Consider the following 23,132-nt stretch of genomic DNA (forward strand, 5'->3'; position numbering starts at 1 on the left):
GTTACAAAATTTTCATTAAACCACTTTGTTGTGCCTAAATCTCTTTTAAAAATAATCTTATATTTTGTAGAAAATCTTAGCAAACATTGAAATTTTTTTTTGAACAGATTATAACTGAACCAAAACTTCATTAACCACACAGGGCCGACGTCATGGGTTTTGAAGTAAGGGGGCACAATCGTCAACTTCTAAAAAATATCCTCTAAATTAAAAAAAAAAAAGTTTCTTTAGATAAAAAACAGGAGAGGGAGGGACACTAAAATTGCCTTAACTAATCGGTGCAGTTAGAGCAATTTTAAAATGTCACAGCGTCTGCAAGACGTTTTGTTGACGACGACATATTTCCGTTAAATGATCAGGTCTGTGAATTATAAAAAGACGAAAAAAATTAAAAATATTTTTCTTATAATCACAATCGCTTGTTTAAATTTTAAAAACATTTTAAACAAGTATGTTTTTAAGGCGAAATGAACATTATAGTTTAACAACGTAATCTGTTTTGATCGTTTGACGGCAATTTTTCTTAATCATATGGTCTTTCTTGGTCAGAGTTATAGTATTTTTTGTGATTGAAATGTTGCGTTTTGACATTATATGTAGTTTATATACTTCAGAACCGATTAGAATAAGGATCAATAGTAAATTAAGGAACTTTTTAAATAGATTTAAAATAAATTCATGCTAACGCCGATGAGCAGAAATTATCTAAAGACTTCAAAATAGTGTTCTTTAGATTCACTATTACGGGTAGTAAAAAGGTTTTGAAAATTATATATAAAAAAAGAAAAGTTTCTTTAAATATTAAAAAAAAACCTAAAGCAAAAAAAATTATACCATGTAAAGCTTTTCTTTGGTCATTTAGCTATCAAACTAAAACGTGCGATAGCTAAATGACCTTTTCCAATTTTACAAAATGCTAAAACAGAGCAATAGTTAATACCATATCCCTTACCACCATTGTTTTTGTTAAAACTTGAGACTTTTTTTTGAGGTATAAAACTCGTGTTTCCATTCATAAGTACAGGAAGTAAGTATAAAAAGATGTGACAATCCTTTTTTTTATCAATATTATGATTAAAACCTAACTTTCCGAAGCATATTGGACATAACCCAACTTTATCTACAATGTCTTTTGAGATTTGAGTGTTAAAAAAAAAATAGCATTCAATATCTTGACTGCAATTAGTATTTACTTCATAATTGAATTCGTCATAATTTAATTGATTTTGAGAGAATCTGTTACCATGAAACTTTTTTTTTCTCGCTTTTGATTTCAATTTTTTGCTAGTTGAGCCTATTATAAGTAAAAAACTTCAGATTTATTCAATAATGAGAACTTAACCTTATTTGCAATACATGTATCCAGTAAATTTATGGAAATACCGTGGTTGTGTTGCTTGGAAATATGTTTTCAAGTCTAAACAAGAAGCTCTATTGGTTCAAAAGTTAGTTTCCATACTGAATAACACAAATATAGATAGGAAATAAAATAAGTTCAGGTATCACCCTGGTTGCTAAGACGGTTGCTAAGGAACTAGAAAATTATAAACATTTCAAATGCTAAATTAGACTAATTTAAATGCTGTTTAATCTAATTTTGATCTCATTTTCAGAATCAGCAATGTAAAATTAACCAGAAAAATTGATAATTCAAATTTTGAAAATTTTGAATATTTTGAGGTATGTACCACCCTAACTACACCGAGTAGCATGTGTGCAAAAATATAAAAAAATTAAATAAGGTCGTAATTAAATAGATGTCTAAGACATCTATTTAATTCTTAGTATATACTATACTGGCGTCGCTACGGTTGGTGTCACCAATCGCACGTTTTAGTTGGTGTCACCAACCGTAGCGACGCCAGTATAGTATATACTAAGAAAAAAAGTCATTAAACTTTTTTGGTGTCACTCCTCTAGATTTTTTAGACCCAACAACAGGGGTTTCGAATTTCTATCAAAAAAAAAAAACTTTTGATTTTAAATAAAAGACGAAAGATTTTTGTGTGAAATGAGGAAAAAGCAGAGTTATTAATAAAAAACACTGAAAAATCAAAGCCTAAAAACTATTGGTTAGGCCAAACACAAAAATATATTAACACATGCATAAGCCGTTCTGTCATATTTGCATTTTTTTAATTTTGATTTCACCCCTCTGTATCAGGTCGTGATGGTGTCAAACGGAGCGTCCCGCATATAACCTTGTAAAAAATGAAATTTTAATGCGATACTCAGCAAAAAGACAAAAACATTGTCTTTTCTTGCTCTGACCATTAAAGTTAAACTATTTATTTGCATTGTAAAATTTATTGGACAGCAAAATATAAAATTTTATTTTGTGGTACTTGACTTTCAGTTGAATAACATACATTTGATGGTACTAAAAAAGCTAAACCTAAACATTTTTATGTCAACTTTAGAATGGTTGTTTTTTTCCCTGAAATTGGAAAGAGGCGCCAAACCTTAGTGGATTTTTACCAAATTGCAAACACTTCCTGTATGAATATCAACGCATTGGTCAAGGTTAACAACACTATTCAAAATTCATAAAAGTTATCAGTAAAACAAAAGAAAAACAAAATTCTACAAAAGCAGCAGCAACAAAAGTATTATTAAAGAGTATCATAACGAGTCAGGCAAAAAATGCATTAGAATTTCTACCGATGGCTTACAGTAAAAACGAAAACGTGTTTTGCTCTACGCTGGCCACAATTTCACAATAAGAATATAATAACATCAAAGTCCTTTTCAAGTATTTTAGTGGATGTAGAATACAGTAAAGAAAGCATAATCATGTAGGTTATGCTGAATGGAAGGCTTAACATATTTTCTCCTTAAATCATTCGGCATCATCAGGGGTAAAAAAATGCACAAAGTTTATTATTACAAAAAAATCTTTATTTTGATTATATTACTGTAACTTAATTTTTAAATATTAATTGAAAGAAAAGTAGTCCTTGGCATTTGATGTTTTTAATAGTAACCCATGTAAAAAACTTTAAATTGAACCAAAAAGTTTAGAGCGTGATGATTTATCCAGAAGATTATTAGTACCAGACTACATAACTAAAGTAAAGTTTAACGTTATGGTAATCGGTTAACGCGCAGTTTGTAGAATACAAAGTTAAACAAAAAATTTTTTTATTTGTATGGCTACTTGACAAACGGCGGCTAATAATTCTTTAAGTGAAAATGAAAAAGTGTACAAAAAAAAAAATATTTTACAAAAAAAACTGCGAAGTACATTATTATTGAACTAACTTTCCTGATCAGTCTCGTCGTCACGTATCATTTCTTGTGCGTCATATTGCTGATATTAATGACAGAAAATTTTTTTGGATACAATAGTAATTACACGTCAAAAATTAGTTTATCAACTTGAATCTAAATATCATTAAAAGCTTGAAAAACTGAGCAATATTCAAACATGCACACCGCTTTAAACACAGAGTTCTAATGAAGTACTCATCAATATTTTATGGTCAAGAAATCCAAAAAACGCTTTTTTTCACTAAAGTTAAGAGTGTTAGATTCTTAGAGTTAAGAGTGCACTCAGCTGAATTTCATTTTTATGAAAGAACTACTGGTAATTAGAGTTATAAGTCCCTACTTAGAGATTGATGTACGGCAAAGTTCTCATTTTATAAGGATCAAAAATACATAATTAATAAGAACAGAAAATTTTCTAAAAAAAGATAAAATTAAAGATAGCAAATAAATGCCATTATGTTAAAATAAGTTACTTTTTTTTTTTTTTTTTTAATATATATTTGCCGTATATTAAAATTTACAATGAAATAAATCGTGTTAATAAATAAGAGAGCTGGAGCAAGCAGAAGACATAAACTGTCTTATCATCGAGCCCCATTTACATTGAAAAAAAAATCGTCAGCTTATATATAATATATATATAAAAAAAGAAAAGTAGCAAAGTACATAATAACCATTTTACACGTTAGTTACAATATAAATATAAGTGTTGAAATATAATGCAATATATCAAAAATTAACAAAAGTTAAATATAAATAAAACAGCAACAAAAGAGAAGTAGTGTCAATAACTATTTTTTAGATAATTTATATTATTTATTTTAAAAGAGATATTTTAAATCAAGGTCATTTTGCAATAAGAGACTCTTAGATTCTTTCCTGAATTGTTCCAAAGAGATGTTTTGAATATTATTTTTTTTTGCAATAAATTTAAAAAAATGTTTCCACAGAAACGGTCCACGATATTGAATTTGGTAAGAACCTAGTTTTAAATTAGTTTTTGGTACAATGAAGTTGTTAATTGAAAATTTAGTAGGATACTTGTGCGAGATTTCACTAAAGTAAGACTGAAACACAATAGGAGAAAGCCCACGTTTTATTTTAAACATGAATTGTAGAACCTGGTGTATATTAAGTTTATAGATACTTAGGGCACCAAGCTTCCTTAAAAGAGGTTCGCAATGAAAAGTTCTGTGTGCACCAAATACAATCCTGCATGCGTGTTTTTGCTTACTATAAAGTTTTTTTAATTTACTATAATTAGTACTACCCCATACAATATTACGAGATAAAACTATGGATAAATGAAAAGTATATTTTTTTTAAGGAAGCAGTGTTAAGATATGGTTTAGTTTTATATAATATGGAAATATTTATTGAGATTTTATTTTCTATGTATTTTATATGTGGTTTCCATGACAAATTTTCATCTAGTATTACTCCTAAAAAATTAACGCTCGGTTTCCTTTTAATAAATACTATATTGATTATAAGATTAGGTAATTTTATAGGAACATCATCACCTTTACTAGGTTTGGAGAATAAGATAAATTTAGTTTTTTCTACATTTAACGAAAGCCTATTACTTGTAAACCACTCGTTTATTTTTAATAGTTCTTCATTAAATATATTAAAAAGAACTTTTATGTTTTTGTCGGAATAAAAAAGATTGCAGTTGTCTGCAAACAATATAACATTTAAAATATTTGATGCTAAGTACAAATCATTTATATACAATAAAAATAATAATGGTCCTAAGATTGAACCTTGGGGCATAATAGTCATTATTGAACGCATTTGTTACATGATTAATCAGTTCAATTACCGCTTGGTTAGTTGAATTATTTTTTTTAAACACAAATTGTTTACTGTACAGCAAACTGTTTGACATCAAATAGTTATAAAGTCTGTTATACATAATTCTTTCCAACAATTTTGAGAAGCAAGGTAAGACGGAAATTGGTCTGAAGTTGGAAATATTAGTTTCGTCACCAGATTTAAAAATTGGAGTGATTACGGCAACTTTAAGTTTTTTTGGCACAACACCTAGTTTTAATGAAAGGTTAAAAATATGAAATAATGACGGTTCAATGATATCGTAGACTGATTTAACAACATTTACACTAATTTTGTCAATGCCGGCACTTTTATTACTTTTAAGACTATTAAAAGCATTTCTTAACTCGCTTAGATTTAAATTAGATTCTTCCATAATAGTATTACACGGTTTGATATAAGATTCAAACTCTATGGTACTTGGTGGAGTTTTACTCGCCAAGTTTGGCCCTACTTCAAGAAAAAATGAGTTAAGTTTTTCAGCTATTTTTTTTTTTATCGTAAGTCATTTCCCCGTCAATTAAAAGCTTTTGGGGGAGATTATTTGTTACAGATTTATTTTTACCAATTACTTGTTTAATTATATTCCACGTTTTTTTAGTGTCGCCGTTGGTTTTTTCTAGCAACTTTGCATAATAAATTTTTTTAGAATGTTTTTTTGTTTTTTCAAATAAGTTTTTATATTTTTTGTAGTTTATTTCATTTTTATATGTTTTATGCCTTAAATATTTAACATATAGTTTTTGTTTTTTTTTAGACGATTTTATTAGACCCTTGGTCATCCAGGGATTTAGAAGAATAATAGAACTTTTTGAATAATAGAATAATTCAATAATAATAGAATTTTTGAATAAAAGAATAATTTTGAATAATAGAATAATTGAACTTCATGGATAATAGAACTTTTTGTAAAATTGATTTTCTGCTTTCTAAATTTAAACTTCTGAAAGGTTTTAAAATATTTTTTTAATAATACTTTAATAAAAAAAAAAAAAATACAATGCTAATATAAAAGGGCGCCCAAAATAAGGTGCATATGTAAATATGTCAGCAGGGAATTCTGTAACAACAAAAGTAACAATTACTATGTTATTAGCATACAATATTATTGCATGCTAGTGCTTATATCAAATATACCCTTCTAAACCGATTCTCCAAGCTTTCCTGTCTTTGCCAAAAAATCAAAAAACTGCAAGTTTTACTAGAAGCATATCAGTCATTAAAGGGCATGCCATTCATTTTATTGGCATAAAACGTTTATCAAATATAAACTCTAACTTTTAGCGGTTTTCAAGTTAAATTTTTTTCTATTTTGTTCAAAATTGATTGACATTGCAACTTTTTTTTTTACATATTTTAAAAATTTTTTTTTAGGTTTTGCTATGTAATGTAAAAGTAACGAAACTTTGGGTAATATTTTTAGTTATGAGCAAGCTTAAACTGATATGCCAGCTGATTTTTACAACTTTTCTTTTTGAATAATTACAAAATCTGTTAGCACTGTTTTTTGCAGTAAAGTTACACACAAATGCGTATAAAAAAACTATTATTTACGAAATTAGAAATAAGCAGAAAATAAACCTTAGGTCAGATCAATTTTATTGTTTCAACTAGTAATATATACAAAATAATCAAACCCAGTCAGAACCAGGGCGGATCCAGCATTTTTTTGTCTTTGAGATTTACAGCTAATTTCTTGACATAGAGCAAACTCCAAACATTTATGTGTTTACTTATGTCAAATAAGGATGCTTTGCAAAAAATGGCATGATTGGAGCCTGGAAACAAAAAAACAAAATATTTGCACCCCTACCCAAAACGTGAGAGCAACAAGTTGATGAAGTTTTCTTTTTAATATTTTTAACTAGACTTATTTTCATCAATAAATTTCATGGTAAAATATTATAGCGTTCAAATAAAGACCATATAAAGTTTAAACCCCCCTCAATTTGAGGGGGTTGCAAATTTTATAGGGTCATAATTTTTGAACGCTGAGAAATTATGCTATGAAACTTATAATTTCTCGATGAATATAAGTTTAGTTGAAAATAGCTCAAAAAATATATCATCAACTTGTTGCTTTCAAGTTTGGGGTAGAAGAGGGGCGAAAATTTGTGGCCTTTTTTTTTCCAGGCTCCAATAACCGCAATTTTTTGCAAAGCATCTTTATTTTACGCAAGTATAAACATATAAATGTTAGGAGTTAGTTCCATGTCTGGAAGGTAGATATCTCGACAAAAAGACAAAAATATGCTGGATCCTCCCCTGGTCAGAACACAACACATACATTCATAAATACATTCGCACATGCATAAAAACATATGCAAATACAAATACATAAAAAAAACACAAATACATAAATATATATATATATATATATATATATATATATATATATATATATATATATATATATATATATATATATATATGTAAGTGTCCACTGACTAATTCTGACTTTTCGAAAGATCGTTACTATATATTCTATAAACTCATTCCAATATTAGCTACTCCATTCAATACAAAATTACGTCTCTTGAGAAGTTTTTTCACAACTTTGTGCTAGTATTGGTTCTTATGACCACGACACAAGCCATTAATGAAGTTTAAATTGATAGCCTTTGATAAATAATATTTTTTTTTTAAATCAGGTAAATAGCAACAACAAAAAATCAAGCAAATAACAAAAAAGCCGGTAAATAGCGAAAAAAGTCAAATGAAAAAATTAAATAAAAAAATCAGGTAAATAACGAGAAAAAAAAACCCCGGTATATACCAACAAAAAACCCAGGTAAATAACAAAAAAAATCAGTTAAATAACAAATAAAACCAGTTAAATAACGAAAAAAAAATCAGTTAAATAACAAAAAACTCTGTTAAACAATAAAAAAAATTAAAAAAATCAGATAAATAGCAAAAAACCTATTAATTATCGAAAAAAACCATGTAAATAAAATTAAATAAAAATATAAGGTTAATTATAATAATAACAAAAAAAATCTGTTAAACAAAGAAAAAATCTGTTAAACAAAGTAAAAAATAAAACATGCTAAATAATAAAAAAAATTAAGTAGATTGCAAAAAAATCAGTTTAAATAACGAAAGTTATCAGATAAATACTAAAAAAAACCCAGGTAAAAAATCAGACAAACAACCAGGTTAAAAACAGAAAAAAATCAGGTAAATAACAAAAAAATCTGCTGCAAAATAACGAAAGAAATCAAATAAAAAATCAGTTAAATAACAAAAAAATCAGATAAATAACAGAAAACCCAAAGTAAAAAATCAGACAAATAACCAGGTTAAAAACAGAAAATAAATCAGGTAAATAACAAAAATATCCGCTGAAACAACAAAAGAAATCAAATAAAAAATCAGTTAAATAACAAAAAAATCAGATAAATACCAGAAAACCCAAAGTAAAAAATCAGACAAATAACCAGGTTAAAAACAGAAAAAAAATCAGGTAAATAACAAAAAAATCCGCTGAAACAACAAAAGAAATCAAATAAAAAATCAGTTAAATAACAAAAAAATCAGATAAATAACAGAAAACCCAAAGTAAAAAATCAGACAAATAACCAGGTTAAAAACAGAAAAAAAATCAGGTAAATAACAAAAAAATCCGCTGAAACAACAAAAGAAATCAAATAAAAAATCAGTTAAATAACAAAAAAATCAGATAAATAACAGAAAACCCTAAGTAAAAAATCAGACAAATAACCAGGTTAAAAACAGAAAATAAATCAGGTAAATAACAAAAATATCCGCTGAAACAACAAAAGAAATCAAATAAAAAATCAGTTAAATAACAAAAAAATCAGATAAATACCAGAAAACTTAAAGTAAAAAATCAGACAAATAACCAGGTTAAAAACAGAAAAAAAATCAGGTAAATAACAAAAAAATCTGCTGCAAAATAACGAAAAAAATCAAATAAAAAATCAGTTAAATAACAAAAAAATCAGATAAATACCAGAAAACCCAAAGTTAAAAATCAGACAAATAACCGGGTTAAAAAAAAAAAAAATCAGTTAATAATAAAAAAATCAACAAACGTAAAAAATGAAGCCATTAAAAAAAGTCAGGACAATAACAAAAAACAGGTAAACAACACCAACTTTAGGAAAATAACACCAAAATCAAGTAAATAACAAATAAATTTAGTAAATAGTTAAAACTTCGACAAATAAAATTTCCCACCAAAAAATCTGGGTAAGTTATAATTTATCTTTAAGATAAATTAGCCATACTTTAAAACTATAAGGTAAATAATTATAAATTTTCCAAAAAACAGGTCAACAAAAACAAACTTCAAATGGCTTAAAATAAAAATCATAGATCATAGATACAAAAATCAGCTATATGATCTAATAAAATGAAACAAATAAAAAATATTTAAATGTTAAAACATAACTAACAAATATAACAAATAACAAATATTATGACTAGAAAAGTGTTTTAATAATTTTTCCTGGAATGAAATCATTTTCCTCATATTCATTGACAATTTCCATCATTTGTCTCCAACTTAAAAAATTTATTATTATTTGTGAGTAAAAAAATACATGAAGAAATTAAGTTTTAATCAAAATGAGAAACTAAAATATAAATTTAAGATTACATGAACAGAAATTACAAGAGCAAAAAGTGGTAGGGAGGTTAAGAGTAACCCATAGACTTTAAACACTCCTTAGTGAAACTTGTGTTCATGTAATTTGTCTTTTAATCAATAGGATAATTTATGACCTTGAGCAACTAATTTTAAAAAAATTAAATTTTGACCTAGAAATAGTACATTCAAAAATCTAATATTCTTAATTTTAGCTGGGTCTCCTATACAAAAACATTAAGTAAATTATGCAAATAAATATTATAATTTAAAAGTTACTTTAATTAGGCGTTTTTTTTCTTTCATAAAGAATCCGCGTTCTCAACTGCTGCCAACTATACTTTTCTAATAACAAAGAATTTTGTAAAACATTTACAATTCTTTCTTGAGTCAATGGGCCACCAGAAATAAGTTCACCACCATTTGAATGTAGAACTAATATGTGTTCTTTAGTGAACATTTTTTGCCTTTTTGGTGTAACATTGGTCTAAATGCATTAAAAAAAACATAAATTCAATTAATATATGGTATTAAACTGATAAATTCAATTAAAAACAAAATAAAATTGGGTATTTAACTTATAAATTGAGTGAAATCAGTTTAAAAGTTGGAAAAGTTACATATATAATAAATTATATATACAATAATATTATTACTTTGAAAAATTACAAAATTTATACTTTTACTGCAGGTTCAACATGTCTTAGTTTATCATACATCTTTTTTGGAGTGGCATTAATTCCAATTGATGGCAGTACATCCATTATCTCACTCATTGTTGGAGTTGCATGAAAAGTATTTTTCAAAATGTTTTCTTCTTGCAATGACCATTTTTTCCTATTGGTGGGAGTCATACTACCCTCTATTTCTATTTTTTTATCTAATGTATTTGAATTTGAATTTTTTGAATCCATAAAATCATGTTGAAAATAAGCGCTTAATAGACTTACTGGCTTTCACAGCTGTATTACGATTTTTACGACAAGTGTAATTTGTTTCTGCAGTTAAAGACGAATGCCCCATACTACCAGCAATCTCATCTTTATTTCCGATATTTTGTTCCCGTATACCGGTAGCCACAGAGTACTCACCAAGTGTAGCACAAACATTTCGTTTTTCCTGAGCTTTTGTGGTAAATCCCTAGCATTTTTCCACAGTGAACCAAGTCGTTCACTTATGGCACCAGACTTCATGCGATGACCAGACCACGATAAAAAAATATTTCTATATGTGGTACTTAGCTGTGAACGAACTTTATTTACAAAAACATCTAACCATTGAAACTTTTCTGGTTGGAGAACAACATACATATGACCATAGGTGCTAAATGTTTTATGATTAGCAACAGGAATAAGAAACATTCCGTCTGCATTCTTTTCAGACATCAAAAATTCATCTACTGCTATATTGGCACAGACACCAGAGCGATGAGCTGTGCCAAGTAAAATCACAAGTATCAAATGGTCTCTCATGATAGTGTACTCTGTCAGAGTTACAGGTCTTTTATTAAGAATAAAATAATTAAAAAGCTTCAAAGCTTCCTTAGCAATGTTAGATTAGTATGATGAAATCTGTGATGGTGTAATAATTGATTGTAGTCCCTTGACGATGAAAATGTTGCTTTTTGTTTTCGCGATTATATGTTTTTATCCATGTATTTAACTTTAATTTTATATCATATAAATCTGCTTTACTACATTGAGAAATTTTTAGAAGTATTCTTTTTCTGATAGTAAAAAATTAGAAAAATCTAGCAAAGAAAACAAATATTTTTTTATTGAGCCAGATTTCAAAGTTTGGATTCAAGTTTTGGAATATAGATGTCCCGTATAGTTTCAATAGTGAAAAGGTTAGAAGCATTGTTAAAATGTGCAGTGCTAACTAACTGGAAATACCTCTGGACATCTCTTACTGTTCTGCAAGCAGATTCAGATACTCGTTTGTTATCAGGTCCGATTAAAAAGTTTTTAAAATTGTTTAACAATATTTCAATATTAGCATCAAGTTGCAATATGAAATTGTCTTCAGGTATATATAATTCATCACTGTCATCATCAGAACCTGAAGTGCTTAAATCTGACTCTGAAGCTATAGTAGAAGGAATATTAGCAATATAAGGTGTAGATGAAAGATTTAAACTTACTTCACTGCTAAAAATAATTTCAGTAAGAAGAGATTTTTTTTCCAAAACTATACTTTTATTTTCATTAGGCAAGGAATTTATATCACTAATGATATGACCAAAATTTATATTACTGTCTGCATGATGCAATAAAGGCATACTAATATCATTGCTAGAACAAGTAGATGCACTTTTGCTTTCAGTTAAAGAATTTTTTTTAAACAACTGTTTTGGAGAGGAAATGACATTTGGTGGCATATTATTAATATTAATTTTGCTTGCACTGTTCAATAACTTTTTGTAAAATGGATCACTAGATTTAAAATTGTGAACCCTTTTAAGATGGTTATCCATTCTTTTAACTGCAGCCATGCAATTTTGGTAAGGACACTGAAAAAGGATTTGTATATCAGAAGATCTTTTACGATGATTGAAGTAGGTAAGAGCTTTCTGTGCACTTTCTTTACTCCAAAAGTGGTTTAAGCGTTTGCTTTGTAAATGTCTTGAACAAATTGACAACTTCTTTAAAACAACCATCAACAGGACATCTATATGTTTTATGTTTAAAGAGGCTGAAATAACAAATATATTAAACTATTATTTGTAGAGGTTAAATTTTAAAAACTTAATTGATTCCTATAATATAATTAATATTTACTTATATAAATATTTTAATTTACAAAACTTTTTAAAATAAAATCTTTATTTCTTATGACTCTTCCTGTAAAAAGTCTCAAAATCTTTAGTCAAAAATATTTCTGCACATTTTCAAGTAATTCTATAATAAAGGTCACAATTCAGACTTTTCTATATGATACAAGCACAATTTAAAGGTTTCTTTCAAAATAACTCTTTTTTTTGTTTTTCATCGGAAATTTCTTAAACACCACTAGTAAAGGTACCAAAACACTGGAATATAATATAAGTCAAAACAAAATAATAAAAGTTTCTCATTAAAGGAAGTTATGGATTATTTAAATAAAAAGATTAGCTAATTTTATCATATTAAATCAATACATATGTGCTGCTTTCTAAATTTATTTTAAAAAGTGAGTTAAAATTTTTGAGTAAATTTTGAAAGCCTGTTAATCAATTGGTTTGTTTTATAAACAATGTTTTGTTCTGTCACTTATATCATGCAACATAGTTAGATCAATTGTAGATTATTAAAAAGTATAATTAACAAAATTAAAACTAATTACCTCCTCAAAAGTTCTAAAAACCGTCTAAAAAAGTGAATGTTTAAATTTTATAAAAAAATAAAATTACTTTTCAAGCGGAGTTTCTTTTTTTTTACTTTCTAGCTTTTCCACTTTATTAGTCATCACCACTATCTTACCAGTCTGCTCAAAATAAATCAAATTATTGAAAATTTTACAATTTATTACAGTTATATGAAAACAAAGATAAATAAAGCATAGGAAACTTTAAAAACAATTAGGCAACTATAATTTTTTTAAGCATACAAACTTTGAAGGAACCCCAACATTAATAATCTTACAAACTTAATCCAAAGGAAATAACAAGAAATAACTCATTAAAAAAATATCACCAGCAACAATAATAATAATAAATATATATACAATAACATATATACAACAATAATAATAATAAATATCACCAGCAAAAATAAAAATGCCAAGTTCTGATTCTGAGGTGATACAAATCATTAAATTATAAAATTAGTTAACCAATCCCTTTGTTGTTCCAAAATCTTATTCATTAAATTATATATTCGCATTAGTTAAAAAATTACCTCATATAATTCATCTTCAGAGGATCTAAAAAATTTGTTTCTTTTATTATTATGCTGTTCAACAACACATTACAAGGACACTGAAATTAACATTCATACATTTCACAGAGAGTTCCAGGTGAATAGTCTTCTGTTCATTATTTAAATATGCTTCACAAGTCTGCACATAAATTTTGCCATTACAATTAATAATTTTATAAAGTAAAATTTAATATAATTATTGCCAAATAAAATATTTGATACGAAAAAAACAACAAAAACAAAAAAAACAACGCATATTTAATACTTTTGTTGTTTCCTTCATGCACATAGAATTACTATTGCCCTGATAAAAATGATTCATAAAGCTAAAATATATATATATATATATATATATATATATATATATATATATATATATATATATATATATATATATATATATATATATATATATATATATATATATATATATATATATATATATATATATATATATATATATATATATATATATATATATATATATATATATATATATATATATATATATATATATATATATATATATATATATATATGTGTATATATACAAGATTTTTACAGATGATAATTTATTGAGACATAAAAATCTATGTTTGTAAAAAAGATTAATAAAAAACAATAACAACTTGTTAAACTAGCTGGTACCTTCTACCTAAAATTTCTCACTATCAGATTGTAAAAAAAATATTAACAAACTTAAACTATAAATAAATAAATAAAATATTTATAATTAATTAGGTTTATTTTTAATTATGAGAGCGTTTTTCCAGAATTATGGGTGCTCCATTTTGTTCAGTAGACACAGTATATTTTATTCTTTCAATGCCTTCTTTTACTAAAAAATAATTTTAAAACAGTTATATATATATATATATATATATATATATATATATATATATATAAATATATATATATATACATACATATACAGTGGTGTGAAAAATATTAGAATCCTTAAAAAATTTTACTGCATTTTCAGTTTAAAGCATGGGTGTTAAGGTTTTTTTTAAAAGTCTAATTAAAAAAAAAAAAATTTTGTTATATTACTAGTTACATTTGTACAACGAAACATAAAATATTAACTATTTTATTAAAAGTTTTTTAAATTTAGGGCAAGTTTGCATAATTTTAATTATTTTTAAAAATACACATAAATAATAATTTGGTGGCTATTTTTATATATTTTATCTTTACTAGTAAGTTTTAAATGATGGCAGATAAGTACCATTAAGACACTTTAAACAGATGACAAATATTCTATGATACATAGTACAAGTACAACTTCAAGACCAATGCCACTGCCTTAATTAAAGCAAAAGTTAGAGCCAAAGCCTTAATAAAATTTTACTTCAATTTTATTTTAAGACTGTTAAAATAGTAGTTTACAGTTAGTAAGTTTACACTATCCAAAAAACTTTATGTAGCTGAAACTTACCCTAAAATCCTCAGATTTTAGATTAAAAGTTGATCACAATAGCATCTGTCATATTATTTTGATTGGCTTAGTGCAAGAAAAACAAAGATAATATCAATACTTCTAACAGTTGTGTAAAGTTCTATCTAATCAATCAGGTTTATTTTTGTGACCAAGCAAGTAGCCACTGCCAAATAAAAACACAAATGTCTTTAGTAGGATATTATATGGCCTGCCATTAGTAGAACACAGTATAGACAAACAGAATTTGTTATGGCTTAACATTCCTTAAAAATTTTATGGCCTAACATTCCTTAAAATTCCAGTTTGGAGCAAACCAAGTTGAATCACATTATTTTATCGCATTCATTCTTCTGTGCAACAACAATTTTACTCAATTTTACTTATTTTTTCTTATATGCAACCTAGACCTTTAAAAAATAGAGTTCCTAATTTAAACTGTTTGCTACATTAGTTATCCAGAACATTTGTCATATGATCTACTTAACAATAACCCTGATAAAAAATTTTCAATCTTCTGTGGCCTAGAAGTTCATCAGATTTGAATTCAATCTAAAGTTTAAAAATAGTTAATATTCAGAGAGCTTCACGGCATTAACAAACTTGCAAAATCTCATTGATTTTGCTTTAATTAATATTTGGAAAATAAAAATGTTTATGACCCTAAAATTTAAAAAATGTGTCTAAAATTTAAAAAACAACAACACTAAAACATGTTGAAAAATTTGTTAAACTAAATTGTGTATTAATGAAGTGTTTGATTTAAAAATTATAAAAGGTTTACAAATTATTTTTCACTAAGTCATTTTTTTATGGTTTTTACGTTGTTGATTCTAATATTTTTGACAACACTGTGTATATGTATTATTACAAACACAAATTATAAAAATTACCTCATCAATTCTATCTTTAGAGGCTCTAAAGAATATCACTATTATTAATTAGAAAATCAGAAAATTAATAAACTATTTCAAAAAAATTTATTATTTCAAATTTACCTTTCAAGAAGAGTGTCAGGTAAAGAAATATTAGCATCATACTTTAATTCTTTTTTGCAAGACTGGACAAAAAAATTGAAGATATATTTAATTAATTTTACCAAGCAATATAATTTTATTGAATAAAATATTTGATAGAAAAATACAGCAATTATAACATACCAATACTTTTGTTGTTTCCTCCCTTTTCATAGTGTTTTCATTGGGATGCATTTGATTCATATAAGTAAAAAATTGATCTTTTATTAGAAAAAGTGTATTGAAAAGAAAAGTATTAAAAAAGATAGGAAGCTGTTTTAACAACTTTACACAAAAGTTCTACATTTTTATAATATAAATTTTAAAACTTAAGTTAAAAAAGAAATTTACAATAAAAAAAAAAACTTGAAAAAATTAATTGTTAATTTCGGTTTACTTGGACCCATGAGGACTTTCTTCTAAACCTATATGATGGTTTTCATTGTTCTCATTAGACACCATAAAAGTAGTTTTTTCTATTCCAATGGTTGGCAAACACTTATTTTAAAATGAATTATATATATATATATATATATATATATATATATATATATATATATATATATATATATATATATATATATATATATATATATATATATATATATATATATATATATAATATATACAAACATATAAATATAAAAACTCAAATTAATTACCTCCTCAACACTGATTTTAAAGATCTAAAAATTATTTAGCTTGTTAATAGAATAATTTTCAGTAAAAAGGTTACAAGCTAAAGAACTTAATAAAATTACTCTTGAATCACATTATCGGAGTTCGCTTTTTTTTGCTTCATTGTCTTGATCTCTTTTATATCAATCATTAGGTTTTTCTTTTCACTCTGCACATAAAATCAGTGTGGCATTTTAGTTTATATTTATTGCATCCTTTTAAACAAAAATAAAATTATCAAAACTACCTCATCAATTTTTTCTTCAGTGGGTCTAAAGAATGTCACTTTCATAATTAGTTAGTGACAGAAAACAATTGAAGAACAACTATTTTAGGAAATAACTAATTTTTAAATTTTACCTTACAAGAAGAATGTCAGATAAAGAAACCATTGGTTCGTACTCTAATTCTAGTTTGCAAGACTAGACATAAATATATGAGATATTGACTAATTTGATTATTTAACATTGATTAATTAATTATCCCAAACAATATAATTTAAATGAATAAAACATTGTAAACAAAAATACAACTGATGTAATACCAATACTTCTTCTGATTCCTTGAATAACACAGCCGGGGGCTGACGCAATTGATTCATTAAACTATAAAATTGATCAATAAGTAGAAAAAGCAAATCAATGGTAAAGGAGAATTAACAAAAATAGCTTAATTCAAAAAATAAAATATTTTTTAACTCAAGTCTGACATATTCACCCAAAATTTCGATATCTGTCAATATTAAGTTCAAGCTTTGTTAAAAAAAAAAAGTAATAAACTATAACAAAAAATTAGAAAATAAGTGAGACTAAATTTGGTTACTTTGTTGCAAGAGAACTTTCTTTCAAACCTACATCCTGAAAGAAAGAAATATTTTATAAAAATAAGTTTATGTTTTTATAAAATTTTTATAAATAAAACCCAAAAATTTCTGAATAATTACTTTTAAAGAAAGCTGAAAAATTTTAACTAACTGAAATATATATACACACATATATGTGTGTATATATATTTATATATACACACATATATTTTGTATGTGTATATATACACACACACACAAAATTTATTTTTCTTTATTTTTTTCTTAATTTAGCTTTAAGCTAATGGCTTTCTTAATTTCTATGAAATATTTAATATATTTTTTATAAGACTGAAAAAAGCTAGAAAAAAAAACATTGCAAAAATATATATTTAAATTAGTATTCACATAAAACTTTTTCGAAATCTGGAAAAATTGAAAGTTTGAAAAAACCCAGATTTTTGGATAAATCTAGAAAATTTTTTGCAACTCTTTTCTTTTAAAAAAAAAAAAACAGTTTTTATTGATATCTAGGCATTTGAGGGAAAAAATATAAAGTAAATGCTAAATATGATTTATTTAAATTTTATTCATAATAGTTTTCAAATAAATTTTAAATTATTTGAAAAAGCTGACAATAAAAATACCTCTAACTGATTAGAACTTGAACACAACAAAACCTTTAAAGCAATTTTATTTTAAAATGTTTAAAAAAAATAATATATAAGTATAGAAAATTTATCTATAATAAATGCACAAATACACAAACCTCTGACACCTTTGTCAAAGAATGTTGTTTAAGAGGCTGAAAGTGAAATGAAACAAAAATTAATAAATAAATTTTATTAACTTTTACGCTCTTAAAAGAATTATTTACTAAATAAAAAAACAACTAGGTTGTTAAAATACAAAAGATATATAGAGTAAACCTTTCCAAGTAATGACTCAAGTCATTAACTGTTAATGGTTTTAAATAGTCTCTCTAGATAAGATAAATTTTTGATTAGGATGTAGAAAATCTTAAGCAACAAAATTAATAATCTTAAACTAAATCTATTTATGAAAACAAACAAAAAATGCATAAACTACAAAAAATTTACAGAATCTCTCCATTTTTGATTGATTTTGTCTCCATAATCATATCGCAGCTCAGTATTCAAAGGAATGAAACATTTGGAAAAAAACATAAGGCGATACTTTCCTTCCACCAAACAACAGATTGGCCTACAAAGTCCAAAACTTTTCAGCTGAATCGTTAATAATATGTCCAAAAGACAATGAAAAAGTGGCATCAATGCTAAATTCTACTATAAATTATATTATCAAAAATCATTTGAATTTTAGACATAGAAACATCGAATGTTGATAAGATTCTCACCCAATAACAATAATATTAATAATAAAACATAATAATAATAGTTTACGAAAGTTATTTTTCAACAGCCTATTAAACATAATGTAACTTAATAAAATTCAGCTTCTTGAACTTGAGTTTTCTTCAATAAATAAAATTATTTTTTCAAATTATTAAAAGCAATAGTTTAATTATTTATCACATAAAACTTAATTAAGTTTAACACAAATATTAAGGAGATTATTATAAGGAACCTTTCAATATTTATCATCAATTATCATTATAAAAAATTATATTGTCAAAAAAATTACATACCTCACTCTTTCAGAGCCAAAATCTACATCATAAATAAAACAACCTTTTTTTTTCATAAAATACTTTTTGTGACGCAGTTTTGCTTCCACACGAGATATAACTTCACCTTTATATTCTAATAAAACTTCGTTAGCTTCAAAATCTCTTTTTGGTAAAAATCCCATAACCTAATATATTACATCTCAAAATATATGTAAAGTATTTGAAAAGAAACCTAATATGTCCTTTAACATTAAAGGACATGCTATAACATGTTATAAGAACATGTTATAACACGTTAAAGGACATGTTATAACACATTTTAAAATATTTTTAGATAACACTAGGATTATTTTTATCTGTTCACTTAAGATATTTACAAGTTATGATAAATAAACATAAATGTAAAATAAAATATAAAATACTAAATATTATGCTTGTTATAAAATAATTAACATATTATAAAAAATGAAACAAACCAATTTTATTATCAATGAACAACTTTTTAAAATGCTGTGATTCATCTCTTTCACAAGCAATACTAACTTTTGTTTGGCTGAAACTTCAGATCTCTTAAATATTATACAGATATCAATATCTATTTCAACTAATCTTAAATGAATGTGTATATTCTGTAACTGTATATATAATATATAAAAAACTTTTTTTGGTTTATATTATATATATATATATATATATATATATATATATATATATATATATATATATATTTAAGGAACTTTACCTTTTCACATGATTTCACAATTTTGTCCATGATATAAACTGTTTAGTTTAAAAACTTTTTCTTACTAAACTTCAACTGCTAAATATAAGCAAAAAATAATATTTATAATGTGTTTATGATATTATTAGAAACACATTATAAATATTATTTTTTATTTTTTATTATTATTGCTTAACATTAATAAGCAATACTAACAATAAACATTAATAATCTTGTAGAATGGAAACAGTTAGATTTTCTCCAGATTTATTATTGAAGATTGTTTGGGTTATTTAAATTGAAGGCAGTTGCATGAAAAAAAAATTATTTATAATAGGGACAATCGAACAAAAATATATATAATATAGCAATAAACATCATAAAACAGTCAAAATATTATTAAAAATTAACGCAAAACTTTTAAGAATATCTTGATCCAAATTCATCTGAATCTATAACAATTAAATAAATATACAAACACATGTATCTTGCTGAAATTCCAAGAAAATAACTTTTATTTTAAACGATTAAACTTATTCAAATAAATAAAAAAATAAAAAACGTGTAACAAATAAAAAAAGGTTTTTGATTTTCTTTTAAGAATTCTTCAAAATAATTAAATAATAATTACCTTTAGCCGGTAGCGAAAACGGTAAATATTAGGTAGAGAAAGCACTAAATTGTAGTAAAAGCACAAAGCGGTAGAAATAGCACAAACGTTAAATGTAGTGAAAGCACAAAACGGTAGAAAAAAAACATTGCGTAGAAAAAGCACAAAAAAAAAGCGTAGAGAAAGCACAAATCTGTAGCGAAAGCACATATCGCGTAGAAAAAGCACAAACTACGCGTAGAGAAAGCACAATTGAGATTATTATTATTATTATTATTTTATAAACATCAATTAACACGAGTTTTCTCGATACCAAATTTTTTTTTCAAAAGTATTTTTGCGGGATTGTTATGACCAGCTTTAAAGTTTTTTTTTATTTTTTTATTTTTTTTGTATCTTATTTTTAAAACGGCAGTTTTATTTTATGTCAATGGGTTGGTTTCATCTTTTTCTGACGTAAATGCGCCATAAACGGTGTCCAAAATTTTGTTGACACATATTGTCCCACATCTAAATTAATACCGTTTTGTTGAGGGGCACATTGGCGGTACTGTATTTCGAGTGCCTCACGAATTTTCCTATCAAACTTTTTAGCATCAACTTTTAGAGTTCTGCAACTGTTCCAGTTAATTGGTTGTGAACAATGTGCCATGTGTGAAGCAAATGCAGATCGTTCTGTTATATTTCCTATTTTACTGTTTTTGTGTTGCTGCATGCGTGTTTTTATTTGCATTTTTGTTTCACCTATATACTTTTTGTTACAATGACATTTAATAAGATAGACACCTAGGTGGCTGTTCATTTGTTGTTTGGATTTATTTCTTGATGTTAATATTGCTTCTTGGTTCAGGTTTAATTTAAAGACCGTTTTATATCCTGCCTTCCTAAACACCTTACGTAATTTGCGAGACAATAATGGTACCCAAGGTAATAAAAATATGGGATACGTACTTTCTTATATGATTTTTATGAAATTGGATTGATTGTAGCCATTTTCGACAAATACTTGATTAAGGATTTTCAGTTCATTTTCTATATGCTTTTGACTGCATACATTAAATGCTCTATGTATAAAACCCTTGAATATTCCATTTAAAAATTGTGGGTTTGATGATGCCTTAACTTGAATGTTTGTAATTGCATTTTTTCTGTGTATTCTAAATTCATATTTACCACTTTTGTTATTTATTATGCATAAGTCTAGAAAATATGGTGTTTTTTTGTCATATTCAAATTCGAGAGTATATTGTATTTTTGGATGCTGTTGATTAGGTATTGTCTTAAATTGATCAGCATGGGCAATGTTTGGGACTCTAGCATGACTGTCATCTACGTATCTATAAAATGACTTTAAATCAATAAGTGTATATATATAATATATAATATATATATATATATATATATATATATATATATATATATATATTTATATATATATAGTGTATATATATATATATAAGTGCATATATATAACATGTATATATATATGTATATATATATATATATATATTTATATATATATAATATATATATATATATAAGTGCATATATATAATATGTATATATATATATATATATATATATATATATATATATATATATATATATATGAATATATATATATATGAATATATATATATATATATATATACATATATATACATATTATATATATGCACTTATATATATATATACACTATATATATATAAATATATATATATATATATATATATATATATATATATATATATATATATATATATATATATATATATATATATATATATATCTATCTATCTATCTATCTATCTATCTATATATATATATATATATATATATATATATATATATATATATATATATATATATATATATTTATCTATCTATCTATCTATATATATATATACATATATATATATATATATATATATATATATATATATATATATATATATATATATATATATATATATATATATATATATATATATATATATATATATATATATATATATATATAGATCTATAGTTTGTTGGCTTTGGGAAGAGCGGAAGGAAAAAAGTGATTCTTACGCCAACACATACGTCACTTTTAATACTTTTTGACTTTCGTCCAACATTTCCGTGTTGGACGAAAGTCAAAACCATTAATTTAATTACAAATTAATTGTTATATAAAAAAACCACAAAAACGCAAATTTAATTGACCAGAATGTTTTTAAAAACATTCTGAGTGTTTTTAAAACATTTCTTGTAAATGTTTTTAACAATATAAACAATGTTTTTTTTTTTGTTTTTTTTAATAAAATGTTTTTATTTTTATTTTTTTTAATAAAATGTTTTTATTTTAATTTTTTTTAATAAAATGTTTTTATTTTTATTTTTTTTACTGAAAATCATGCGCGGAGTGTTGCTACATCGACTATCTTATAGCCTGACTCGCAAGGGAGTGCTGCTACATCGACTGACAAATAGCCTGACTCGCAAGCGAGTGCTGCTACATCGACTGACAAATAGCCTGACTCGCAAGGGAGTGCTGCTACATCGACTGACAAATAGCCTGACCCGCAAGGGAGTGCTGCTACATCGACTGAGGGT

The 23,132-nt window shown here is 25.1% G+C and overlaps 1 protein-coding gene and 2 long non-coding RNA genes across 3 annotated transcripts in view; all 3 read right to left on the minus strand.

Annotated features, from left to right (window-relative positions):
• Positions 1–11,507: 11,507 nt before the first annotated feature.
• LOC136083313 (uncharacterized) lies at positions 11,508–13,739 on the minus strand. Its single transcript, XM_065802714.1, has 4 exons — positions 13,696–13,739; positions 13,597–13,621; positions 13,110–13,183; positions 11,508–12,412 (listed from the first exon to the last, which is right to left on the minus strand). Exon 4 carries the CDS (start codon positions 12,375–12,377, stop codon positions 11,508–11,510), a length of 870 nt encoding a protein of 289 aa, XP_065658786.1. The 5' UTR covers positions 12,378–12,412; positions 13,110–13,183; positions 13,597–13,621; positions 13,696–13,739.
• Positions 13,740–15,948: 2,209 nt separating this feature from the next.
• On the minus strand, positions 15,949–16,587 carry LOC136083864 (uncharacterized). Its single transcript, XR_010640165.1, has 3 exons — positions 16,216–16,587; positions 16,054–16,115; positions 15,949–15,973 (listed from the first exon to the last, which is right to left on the minus strand). It is a non-coding gene; the product is annotated as an uncharacterized LOC136083864 (long non-coding RNA).
• A 4,280-nt stretch (positions 16,588–20,867) lies between these two features.
• Positions 20,868–23,132, minus strand: part of LOC136083865 (uncharacterized) — a 9,362-nt gene continuing 7,097 nt past the window's right edge. The window contains exon 2 of the long non-coding RNA XR_010640166.1: positions 20,868–21,870. This is a non-coding gene — a long non-coding RNA (uncharacterized LOC136083865). The remainder of the gene's footprint in view (positions 21,871–23,132) is intronic.

The sequence above is a fragment of the Hydra vulgaris genome, chromosome 08 (genome assembly GCF_038396675.1).
Source record: "Hydra vulgaris chromosome 08, alternate assembly HydraT2T_AEP".
Lineage (NCBI taxonomy): Eukaryota > Metazoa > Cnidaria > Hydrozoa > Anthoathecata > Hydridae > Hydra > Hydra vulgaris.